Below are 11,574 nucleotides of genomic sequence, written 5' to 3'. Positions count from 1 at the left end.
CAGGGGACACCGGTTCGTGCCCCGGTCCGGGAAGATCCCACATGCCGCGGAGCGGCTGGGCCCGTGAGCCATGGCCGCTGAGCCTGTGCGTCCGGAGCCTGTGCTCCTCAACGGGGGAGGCCATGACAGTGAGAGGCCCGCATACCGGAAAAACAAAAACCAAAAAACTGCCGTCTTGGGAGGCTGGTTCTCCTTCGCAGACTGTTTGGGGCCCTATTTCCTTCTCCCTGATCTAGAGGGAGGGCTCTGTGGGCTGGAGAAAGCTTGCATTACAGCTGTCAGTTCTGCTGAGGGTCTTACCTTGGTGCAGTTGGCTGCCTTGGGCTCCAGGTCACTGAGGGTGACAAGTTCTCGCAGGAGGCTGCTTTCCTGGTAGCCTCCCTTCACGCCGCGAAGCTTGAAGTAGGCCTGGCTTCGCTGCAGAATGAGCCGCAGGTTGACCGCAAATCCCGCCATGTCTATTGCAAACGGCCGGTGGGGGTCGAACACAGTCTTCCAGCCGACCACCTTCCCGGCCCCATTGACCCTCGGGGCCTCGTACCGAAGGCCGCCGACGAAGGCTACGGGCCACACGGACACCCGCCTGGTGCTGCGCATCTACGGAAGGAGAAGAGTCAGGGCGCCTGCGCTGCTCGGGGTGGGCATCCGCGGAGGAGCATGCGTGCGCTGGGGGCAAGGCCACGCCTCCAACCAGCTGATATTCGCCATGTCATGTGACCTGCCCTCTTCGCTGCAAAACTTCTGTCTCCCCAGTTTAGAGTCTGAAAGGACTCCTTCCCTTCCCCCACTGTCGTGACTCTCAGACCCGAGGACACTCACAGAGTCGACAGGGAACCCCCTTTGCCTGTCCCCCACTGGAAGCCCTCGTGGAGACAGTGCCCGGAGGCCAGGGCTACGGTCGACGCCGATCTCCTCCCCCTTCGCCAGCGGGGGCTGCGGGCCGCGCCAGGTTCCCCGCCCTCCCTGGGTCCCCACACTTGCACGGAGCGCACCTCCTCAAAGAGCTCCAGGCTGTAGGTGTTGTCGTCGTCCGCGAAGTACACGACGCCGGGCTGGCTGGAGTTGCGTGGGAAGGTCTCACGCAGCCAGCGCAGGGCCAGGTTGCGCTGCATGGTGCCCCGCGGGATGCGCGGGTCGCGCGCGTCCCCGCGCAGCTTGTAGTTGCGCGGCGTCTCCACGTGCAGGTGCGTGTAGTTGAGGCCGGTGTCGCGCAGGAGGCGCGCGGTCAGCGGCGTGCGGCGCGGCGCATCCTCCACCACCAGCCAGTGCAGGTTGGGCACGTGCAGCAGCGTGTTGGCCAAGCGCGTCAGCTCAGCCTTCTGGACCGGACGGCTGTAGGTGGGCGTCACCACGTGGATGGTGGGCAGCGTGTCGGACCAGGGAGGGGGCCGCGTGTACACGTACTCGGTGCGCACCACCTCCACGATGTCGCGGTCGGACATGCAGTACTCCCTGGGGTCCGCGCCGGGTGGCGCCTCGCGCCGGGGGTCGCTGCCGTCATCTGCGGGTTGGAGGGGGGCTGTGGGCAGCTCCGCTGCAGGTACCTCGGCCCCCCCGCCCCGTGCAGCGCTCCTCTGCTCCAACCGCGGAACGTCAGCCCATCCCTGCCTGGGGCCCTGTGGGCTGAAGCTGGCGGCCAAGGCTGCTTGCCTGACATCCTCCCCCGGGTTCTGCTACTTCTGACTCCCGAGATGACACAGAAATCACCAACCTCTCCCTCCTTCTCGCATTTGACAGCTCTGTAGCTATTTGAGGGCAGCTGGCCAAATTCCAAGATTGCATCCGCGGTTCCCAACCGTGTTGGGTTTTATATGACAAAGTATCCTGTCCTCGCCACCCTATGCCCTTCTCACCTGCCCAGAGCTGACTGCACTGCCCCGCACAGGCTGGGGCTACAGAGCCCCGGGCACTGCCTCCCATGCCCGAGGGCAGCGTTAGTGCTGTCGTGGCTACAGCACACTGTGGACCCGGGAGTCTGCGGTTACCTCGCCCCGATTTTTCACAAACCCTGGAGTCGAGCGGGGCTTACTTAATCCAGCTTCTGAATTTTGGTGCAGTATTTGATACTTCACTGCATTTTGTTCTAGGGTGTTTCCCATAGCTGGCAAGATAATTTTGAACCCTATGCCTGTCGTTTCTGACTTTATTCCCACATTTGGGCAAAGGGGCAGGGTGGAGACCCATCTCAGCTCTTCTGGGGTTTGGTGTGTCTCCTAATCTGCACTTTCCGGTCACACTCTTTCAGCCACCTGGGACCCTACCTGCTCCACACCCAGCCGTGTGTGCCCATGTGTCCCCAAGGACCACAGGGGAGGCGTGTGTGAAACCTGGCAGAGGCCTGGCCTCTGTGACACACTCACAGGGATGAGAGCCCCTCTCTCCGGAAGGCACCCTGCGCCCGCTGGGGCAGCTCTAATGACCAAGCTCTCTCTTGCATCCTGGACATTCTCCCCATGGGCAAAGCCAGCAGTCCTCTCATGAGGGGAAATCAGCCTATGGGTATTCTTTTTTTTTTTTTTAAATGGTGTTGATTCATATCTTTTAAAAACAATTTTATTTACTTTTTAACAATTATTTATTTAGGCTGCGTTGGGTCTTTGTTGCTGGGCGTGGGCTTTCTCTAGTTGCAGTGAGCGGGGGCTACCCTTCATTGCGGTACGCGGGCTTCTCACTGTGGTGGCTTCTCTTGTTGCAGGGTGTGGGCTCTAGGGTGCTTGGGCTTCACTAGTTGTGGCATGCGGGCTCAGTGGTTGTGGCTCGCGGGGTCTAGAGCACAGGCTCAGTGGTTGTGGTGCACGGGCTTAGTTGCTCCGCAGCATGTGGGATCTTCCCAGACCAGGGTTCGAACCCGTGTCCCCTGCATTGGCAGGCGGATTTGTAACCACTGCGCCACCAGGGAAGCCCCCACGGGTATGCTTGTTCTTAAAGAATCCCTTCTCTCTGAGGTGTGTCTTCCTGTTTGAAGGACTGTGGGCCCCTCACCGCTCTCACACCATACCAGCAGGAGGTGGCAAGCGTCAGAGGACAGACCTAGGGATCTGAGTGCCTGGGCTCAGACCCTGCGCCACTCTGTACTAACCATACGGCCGTGAGCAGACTGCTTGGCTTCTGGTGCCTCAGTTTTAGAAACTGCAAAATGGAGCCAATACCTGCATCTCCTTTATCGAGTTGAACGTGGGTTAAAGGGCTCGGAACTCTGCCCCGAGGCTCACCATCTCTGGTAAGCGGCCCTGTTCCCCGTGGCTTCTTGCAACTATGGAAAGGATGGCGTGAGTGGTTACCTGCAGGGGGCGAAGTGGGGTCCAGCCAGCTGCCGCCCCCTCCCTCCTTCCCACGGTCCTTGTTAGCCCGTGGTGTGGGTGCTGGCGTGGGGTCGGACGCTGGGCGCCGAGGGGGGGCACGCACGTGCTGCCGGCTCTCAGGGAGCTCCCAAAGGCCAGCAAGACACCCACGACGAGACCCACAGTGGTAGTGGGGGCCTGCGCCCGGGCCGTGGGTGCGGCGTCGGGAGACTAGCGCAGATGCAGTCAGCCAAGGGCACCTTCAGGAGGAGTTTTGGGTCAGACTGTGAAAGACAACAAGCTTGAGGAGAGCAGCTTCTGACCAGGGTATAAGTAAAGATTAGTTTATCCTGCCGTGGGTAAAGTTTTGGAAACCAAGGCCCGGGGAGGACACTGAGAGTCACTCCCCCTCCCTGTTCCTTTCTGCGGCTCAAATCATCCCCGCCTGCGGGTCTGTGCCTACGACAGGGCTGGGTCAGGGCTTCTGCCGCCTTTGGGTCCTAAGGCCTCCCTAACTTCCTTTGCTGCTGCCTTCGTTCTGTCTTGGCTGCTCTGGGGAGAGCGGATGCCAGTTCCCTGTCCTCAGGCAGGAAGGGTAGTGCTGAGCGAAGCAGCCTGGCGTCTCTGACCCCAGAGCCCTGCCGAGAACGGAAGCCACGTGGTATTATGTCCCTTTACATGTGGTAAATGTAGTGATGTGTTGCTAGGTGACAACTCTAAAACGATAAGCGCCAGGGACTTCCCTGGCGGTCCAGGGGTTAGGACTCGGCGCTTTCGCTGCCAGGCCCCGGGTTCAATCCCTGGTAGGGGAACTAAGATCCCACAGGCCCAGCAGCATGGCCCCAAAAAAAAAAAAAAAAAAAGTAAGCACCAAGGAGAGGTGCTGGATTGGGAGGAAAGGATAAACGTCAGGAGGACAGCTCCAGGTGCCCCAGCAGGCAGTGGGCATTTAGCCATCTTCAGCCTGGCCCTTCCTCACAGAAGCCTCAGGACCCACCGGGGCTGAGCAGGCCCCGGTGTGTAACTGTGGAGCAGCCCCGCTTCAGACTGAGGCTCTTGGCCCTGCCTGCACCCAAATCACCGATGCCCAGCACCCCCGCCCCCCCAGCCCTGTCAGCTTTCTCCCTGGGATGGGCCCGGGCACCTCTGTGTTTCCTCAGGCTCCCCGGGCTCCCATGGGAGAAGGGCTCGAACAGAGAGTGTGGGACTGGAGACTGGCAGTGAGGGGCCGGCGCGGGGGGAGGGGCACGTGCACGGGTCTGGGGCATAGGGGGCCCTGGTGTGAGAGGGAAAAGCTCTGGGCTGGGAGCCAGGAGAGGCCAGTTCTAACCCGGCTTCGGGGGACTTGCCTCTGTCCAGCCTATTTTCAGCAGGTGGCACTGGATCAGGGCTTCCCGACCAGGAAAAGAGAAGCGAACAACACACTCGCCCTGAAAGGTTTTAAACAACGCAGGCTGGGAATCCTGGCCACCCACCCCTGAGCCGTCCCGGGGTGCACGTCCTGGGAGCAGGTGCAGAGTTGGCCTGTGAGTCTGTGCCTGTGTGTGTGGCATCATCAGAGCCCCAAACGGGCCGAGACCCGCCCCCCCCCACCAAGGGTACGGCCATCAGCCTGGCTCGTCCTCGGTTCCGCAGCTACCGAGGGGGTGAGAGTCAGGACTCCAGAAGCCCTGGCCGTGGTCACCCCATCAGCAAAGCCCGCGGGGGGGCCGGGCGGGGGCTCACCCTTGTGTGCGGCGAGCAGGGGCGCGATGGTGCTCTGGTGCCACACGGTGACCAGCAGCGTCCAAGGCAGCACGATGAGGACAATCGCAAGGATGTCCCGTCTCTTCGGCATCTCCAAGGCTGGCTGGGCCCACAGCTCCTCGTTACCTGAGCGACGGCAGCGGACGGCGGCGAGCACAGGGGAGAAAAGAACAGGAATGGGCCGGGGGGGCCAGGCACGGGGCAGCAGGAAGCTGAATGCTGGCCAGCAGGCCTGACCACGCTCACAACCCACCCATTGCCGAAGCGGGTCTGCGGAGTCCGGCCCTACCGGAGTCTGCTGGGTGGTGCCTTCTGGGGTGGGTCAGGAACCCTGCGGGGTGGACACCTGCAACAGAGAGCAAAGGTGGCGGCCAGAGACCTGGGCAGGACGGGCCCCCGCTGGCCGGCTCGGGACGCACAGCATCGTGTTTTCAGGGTGGAGCCTGGCTTCTGCCGGTCCGTGGGGTGCGGCCAGCCTCTATCCTCACAGGTGGCGGTGGGTGCTGCCCGCTCAGGGTTCAGACACACCTGCCTGGGTTTAACCCCAACTCACTTCTGTGCCTCAGTTTTCTCATCTATGAAACGGGCGCCTTCAGCACCTACTTCCCAAGGCTTCTGGGAATTAAACGCGTTAACACCCGTGGAGCCCGAGGGCGGGCACCAGATGGACACAGCAAGCACTCGGAACGAGTCAGCAGCTGTGATGGTCACAGGCTCGTGCCCAGACGGTTAATTCACAGCCTGGATTAAGGAGTCGGTGCTGGGGTGGACCCGGGCAGGATCTATTCTTGCGAAGCCCCCGCGGAGGTAGGGCGGAGGCCGGGCGCTGCCGCTGGGCGTCAGCCAGGAGACGTGCTCCCGGTGGGGCTGCCACGTCCCGGGGAGACGGCACTCAAATGGCAGCAGCAGGGGCTCCAGGAGAGGTGCCCTGTGGGGAGAGTCCCCTCCGGCCCGGCTGCCCACATGCCAGGAGGCAGGCGCCCAGCCTCCGCGCCGCCATGGGAACTGTCACATCCCAACGTTCACCTTCCTCCTCGCTTGTGAGCTGAGTGCCGTGCAAGATGCAGCTGCGGTCCACAGGAGGAGGCGTAAGGGAGGACAGCCATGGGCGGCCCTGGCCTGTCCCGGTGTGTGGGCCACCCCAGTGCCCAGCACCAGCACACCGAGCCCCCGAGGCCGCTCGCTGCCCACCCGGCCCCCGGCAGACGCGCATCCATCTCCCGCGGAGCTGAGAGCCAGGGCTGAGCAGGATTGGGGCTCCCGTTCTGGAGGCAGCGCGTCCTCCTCCTCGCCTGGTCCTCTCTGCCAGCAGTCCCCATGCCTGGTGCAAGAACCGTGTTGTCTTCCAGTGACGGGCACTGCGGTCTCCCGGGGTGGCCCCCTGCCCCTGCCACCCCTGGCTCCACAGCCTCCTTGGAGGCAGATGGTGCACGGCCCGCCCCCTGCCACCGGGGTTAAACGGTGCAGGCACAGAGCAGGGAATGATCCTATCCAGGGGTGCGAGCTGTCTCCTCCACGCTCCTTGTCGTGGCCCGAGCAGGTGGGAGCCGAGTCCCACCCAGGATGCCTGTCTGGGTCTCTGGTGCTGCGTGAGCTCGTGCTACATCCCCGCCCAGCCCCTGCCCTGCTCCGAGGCCACAGGCAGGGCTGCGAAGGGCTGAGCTGGGGCCTCGGTTTGGTGGGGCCGTCTCAGGCCACGTGACGGGGGTCAGAGGCGCTTCCAGCAGGGCTGGCTAGGAGGTCTCCTCTGGTCCTGGGATCGCCCTGGAGCTTTTCCAGGCATCCTGGTCTTGGGGAGGCTCTGGTTCCGGGGGGGAAGCCGTGGGGAGCTGGCCTGCCCTGGCACTCAGGCAGCTGCGCTGGGGCAGCCTCCAGCCTCCGGCACCTGCCCCTCCCTCGGCCGCGTGGGCTGCAGTTTGAGCAAAGAACAGCTGGTGGGGAGCATTTGTGGGGCCAGAGATGCACTTGACACTCCACGTTCCGTCTTCCCAACACCTGGGCCGCAGGCGCTGACCTCGACCCCTTCCACCTGGAGTTTGCAGAGGCCGTGAGGGTCAGCATCGTGTCCGAGTCACCGTCGGCATGCAGTGGAGCCAGACGTGAATCCAGGCCCTTTGGGTGTGAGCTGCATCAGGAGCTGGGAAGGAGGCTCAGGCCCCAGAGCCCCTGCCGGGAGGCCCCCCTGCGGGCCCCAGCACCTCCCTGCGGGGGCAGAAGCAGGAGGGGACGAGGAGGGGAGGAGGGGCAATGGAAGCAAGGGCCTAGGAGGGAGGCTCTGATCCCATCCGGGCTATCTGGTCAAAACGGCTATGAAAGGAAGGGGGTGGGGTAGGCAGAAGAGCTCTAAAAATAAACTTAGCCACAAACCCAGTTGTGCATTAATTACTCTGGAAGCCATTACGGCTTGAAAACCCCATAACTTTAATGGAGGCTATTATAAGCATAGCAGCAAAATCATGGAGCCAATTACCAGGCGGTTATTAAGCAGAGCAGGGAGAGCCCCCAGCCTTGGAGAGCACCAGCTGGCCAGCAGGGGGCGGGTCTGAGGGAAATGGGGCCTGGGGTTGGGGGCCAGGGAGCAGAGGCCTGGGGGGACCTGGGGTGGGGGCAGGGGAAGCTACCCCAGACCCAGAGGCCCAAGTCTGAGATGGGGCTGCAAGGATGACCACTGGCCACGGCCCACTTTTCCTGCCTGGCCCTGGAGGGGTGCTGGGCAGCCTGCCTGTGGTCCAGGCTCAAGCAGCCGCAGACCCAGGGCTGCCCTGGCCCTTGGTGGGCACGGGCAGAGGAGTCGGTGCAGAGATGGAGGAGGGGCTCGGCCGCATCCAGAGCCAGGAGGAGGGGTGCGGCAGGGAGACTGCGGTGCCTGAAGCAAGGTCCTGCCGGCAGGAGCGAGGGTGGGGCCCGGTGTCCGCTGAGGCCGGGACGCCCCACCAGTCACCGCAGTTCGTGTCCGTGACTGGCCCGCGCCGCCCAGCCCCTCAGCAAGTGCAGACGGGGGGCCTCGGCCGAACACAGACAAGGCTGTGCTGAGGGCGTGTGAGCCCAGTGGGACGGCAGAGGGGACGTGAGGTGGCGGGACAGTGCTCTGGGTGCTCCCCCCTCATCTCCACGCACAGGGCTGGACTGGGAGGTTCTAATGAAGTTTCAGTTCTGCCATTTTAGCACCTCGAGGTTAAGACAGGGCTCTGGTGAGAAAACGGGGTTGGCCAAAGGCCAAAGTCAAAGCAAGAGGCCAGCATAACAGCTTTCCAAGGAGCCCGGTCATGATTCATGGGCCAAGCAGCCCTGGAGACTGGCTACGTCTGGGGAGACCTAGTTACAGGAATTTGCCTCTGGGTTTTAGGGTGTCATGGGTTGTGAGAACCAGGGGGTGTCTGGGACCCAGATGGGGGGCCCCGATGTGTCCAAGGCTGGGCTGCAGCCGGGCAGGCTAGACAGGAGAGGCTGGGCCTGGGGAGGCAGGGCCAGGACAAGGTTGGCTTCAAGGCTGGACGATTCCAAATGCATGGATAGGCTGCCTCCTGAGCTGCAGGATTCAGACGAAAACCTCACCTGCGTCCCAGTTCCTGCGGAGGAGGCTGGTTTAATTCCATTCAGCAAATATTAGTTCAGCATCGGTGGTGGGCAAGGCCCTGCTGGATTCCCCGGACCACACGGCGGCAGGGAAAGGGGCTCCACACGGCTCCGTCCCTTCCCTCGGGGAGGTGCTGCGGAGATGGCATGTGCGTGTGTGTGGCGGGGGTCAGTTTCACACAGACCACCCCAGCCCTCGTCTCTGGAGCAGGGTGGGAGCCGTGGTGCCCATAAGCCCGGGACGGTGGCGGTCACAGGAGACCGCGGGGTGAAGAATCCTTCGAGGTGAGGCGGACACTGCACGTGTCCCGACAACTGCACGATCAGCGGTCCTGTCCCCGACCACACGCTCTTCACTGGCCAGCGTGGCACTGCCCGCTTGGGAAGTGGGCCTGGGGCCCGTCCTGGGAGCTCGCCACCCTCTGGGAGTCGCCCCGCTGGGCACACCGCCTTTGGCCTCAGCGACGACTTCTCGGAAGTGATCCGAGACCTTGGGACACTCGGTGAGCAGCCTGCGCCGCATCCTTTAGAATTGTTATGATGCTTCCCACCAATCTGCACCTCATTTGGAGAACTTTTGCCCTAGACTCGCCTCATGGAATCTTCTGAGAGCATTCAACTTAGTTTTCTTAGAAAGGACACGTTTCTTTCTTTCCAGCTTACGTTCCTTGGTTTATGTCCGTTCTGTGAGGATGAGGACAAGCAGAACTGTTGCCAACAGGCTGGGAACCAACGTTATGGACTCTTGGATCACTGACCGCCAGAGGGGACCCCCAGCCCCCCGAGGACATCGGTCCTGAGTCACTGGAGGAGAGGTGGTGAGGAAAGCACTGCCGTGCCCGCGAGGAAAGAAACGGGCCCGACACCGGCAGCCCGAGTCCCGCTGGGGCCGAGCAGCAGTCAGGGCCCGGGGCTGGGGGGGCCGGGTGGTGGTGTGAGAGGCCGGTGGGGGTGCCAGGGGCTGCAGGAAGCGGGACACGGGGAGGGGTTAACAGCAGACAGCAGGCGGACGTGGTTAGGGCTCCAGTTCTACCCTCCAGCCCCAGACAGTGCTTGGGAGGGAGGCTGGACGCTGTCCCTGAGAGCTGCAGGGGCCCTAATGGGATCAAGGGATTAGTATCGATCCTGCGGTCGCTGCTCAGGACAAGCCAGATGCCAGAGCTAATCAGCTCCTGTCCCGTCAATCCACACTCCATTAACCGGCCCCAGGCCTCTCCTCCCTGGCCACTGCACCCACACCGGCTCCATGGGGGAGGGGGCAGGACACGGGGGCTTCTCCACCCACCATCTCTGTCCTCTTCCTGCTCCTGTCCCCACCACCCGCAGGGGACTGGACACAGAGGGGTCCACAGCTCCTTCCACCCACGAGGAGGGCCTGATGCCCAGGAGGGCTCAGCGTTGGCCCTGCAGCTCACAGCCCTGCCCTGGGCAGGTGGGATTCATTTCTTCGTAAAGCCGGTCCTGTATCTCCACAGCAGCCCGTGAGGCAGGCAGGGAGGTTTCATCCCCATTGTACACGCGAGGAAACCGAGGCTTGGAAAGGCCCAAGGTCCTGGAGTCAGCAGAGCTGCTCACATCCAGGTGCCCCATGCACAGCACTCCCTGCCTGCAGGCCGGCCCCCCTAGGGCCACCCCCAGGAAGGGGCTCCCCAGCGGGGGCTGCGGAGGAGGGATGGCCGGGCCCTGGGGGTTCTGCATCCTGGACCCCAGGCCTCGTGCCGTGTCGTTCCCTTCTCGCCAGGAGACCAGGCCCCGGCTGGGGCCGAAGGACGTCAGCTCAGCTCAGGCTCGTGTAAACCACACGGAACGGCTTTGGGTTTCTTCTGCCCAAGACTCAGGAAACAGGGCATCGGTCGTCTGTTTGAGGTGGTTCCCTCGTTTTCTTTCTTGGTTTTTCAGATATAGCCTTGGGATCAGGTTTGGATTCTTAGTAAAGAGTGAAAATGGGGGTCTGGTCTGCGTGGTCCCCCCTGCATCACTGCAGGAATTTGAACGGAACAAGCTATCAGCCCCAGCGGGTTTGCTGGAGTTCCTAAATCAGCGGCGTGGTCTTCGGGCAGAAGGGTGTCCGCTCGTCCCACAGCCTCCTTGCAGGACGGCTTCACCTGGGGGTTTCCTGCTGCTGCTCTGGGCTGGGCCCGGAGCACACGGGTGACCCACGCTCGGCTCCGGGTGGGGACGGCGACCAGAGGGACTCAGACCGGACGGAGAACTGGGCCGTCGGACAGCTGGGCCGTCGGGCCGGCTGGGCTGAACGCCCCCTGTGAAGAGCCACCACGCGGAGGGTCTTGGGGTGGCCGTGCAGGGCTGCGGGGGAGGGCACCCAGCAGGGAGGTGCTGACGGGAGCCCTGGGCAGGCGGGCAGAGAGTGGCGCGGCCGCGGTCCTCCCCTGCGTGGTGGGGGGGCAGTGAGGGTGGGCCCGGCTCTGCCACCTGTGGACTGGGGAGCGGCCCCTGCATGGAGCCCAGCTTCTGGCCCTCGGCTTGGCCTGGGGTTGGGGGAGGCTTGATCTTGGCAGGAGCTGCCTCCCCGACCCCCTCTTCCCCCTTCCTCCCTGTATCTCTGTCCCTGCCCCCTTCTGGCAACCGCGCCAGCTTTTAAGAGAACGTCACTGTCCCCAAGACGAGTGCCCCTGTGTTCTCCTGCAGCCGACCTGTGGTCACGTGCTTACAGCTCTAACCACCCAGTTCTCCTCCATCTCCACCTTCCGTGGGTCAGGAGCCCAGCCGACGCACGGGGTCCGCCGCGCAGGGGCCCCTGGAGGGCTGAACAGGGTGCACTTGCTTCCACGCCTGGGGTGGAGGGGCGGCAGAGGCCACTGCCCCAAAGTCACAGGACTGTGGGTGGCACTGCCCTCGGCTCCCTGCACCGTGTCCTCGGCCAACACGGCCACCCACGCCCTGGGACCAGCAGGGAGGGCACCCGGGGCAGGTCTGCCGCCGGGACGCGTCCTCCAGGACACTGTGAGCC

At 63.3% G+C, this 11,574-nt stretch overlaps 1 protein-coding gene across 7 annotated transcripts in view; it reads right to left on the bottom strand.

Moving 5' to 3' along the window:
- The window catches only part of B3GAT1 (beta-1,3-glucuronyltransferase 1), a 17,022-nt gene extending 5,737 nt beyond the window's left edge, over positions 1–11,285 (bottom strand). For 2 of the 7 annotated variants that reach the window (XM_028501320.1, XM_028501324.2), the window contains exons 1-5: positions 5,281–5,777; positions 5,007–5,153; positions 4,631–4,711; positions 993–1,501; positions 301–597 (exon numbers count right to left, since the gene is read on the bottom strand). In XM_028501320.1, the coding sequence (XP_028357121.1) occupies positions 301–597; positions 993–1,501; positions 4,631–4,711; positions 5,007–5,153; positions 5,281–5,284 (1,038 nt within the window). In that variant the 5' untranslated portion in view covers positions 5,285–5,777. Of the gene's footprint in view, positions 1–300; positions 598–992; positions 1,502–3,149; positions 3,566–4,630; positions 4,712–5,006; positions 5,154–5,280; positions 5,778–8,582 lie in introns of those variants that run through there. The other 5 variants (XM_028501323.1, XM_024131323.3, XM_028501321.2 and 2 more) reach the window with 4 other exon arrangements.
- Between the last annotated feature and the right edge of the window lie 289 nt (positions 11,286–11,574).

This window comes from Physeter macrocephalus, chromosome 16 (genome assembly GCF_002837175.3).
Source record: "Physeter macrocephalus isolate SW-GA chromosome 16, ASM283717v5, whole genome shotgun sequence".
Lineage (NCBI taxonomy): Eukaryota > Metazoa > Chordata > Mammalia > Artiodactyla > Physeteridae > Physeter > Physeter macrocephalus.
Note: the sequence above shows the minus strand (reverse complement) of the source record. Positions and strands in the feature narration are given on the sequence as shown.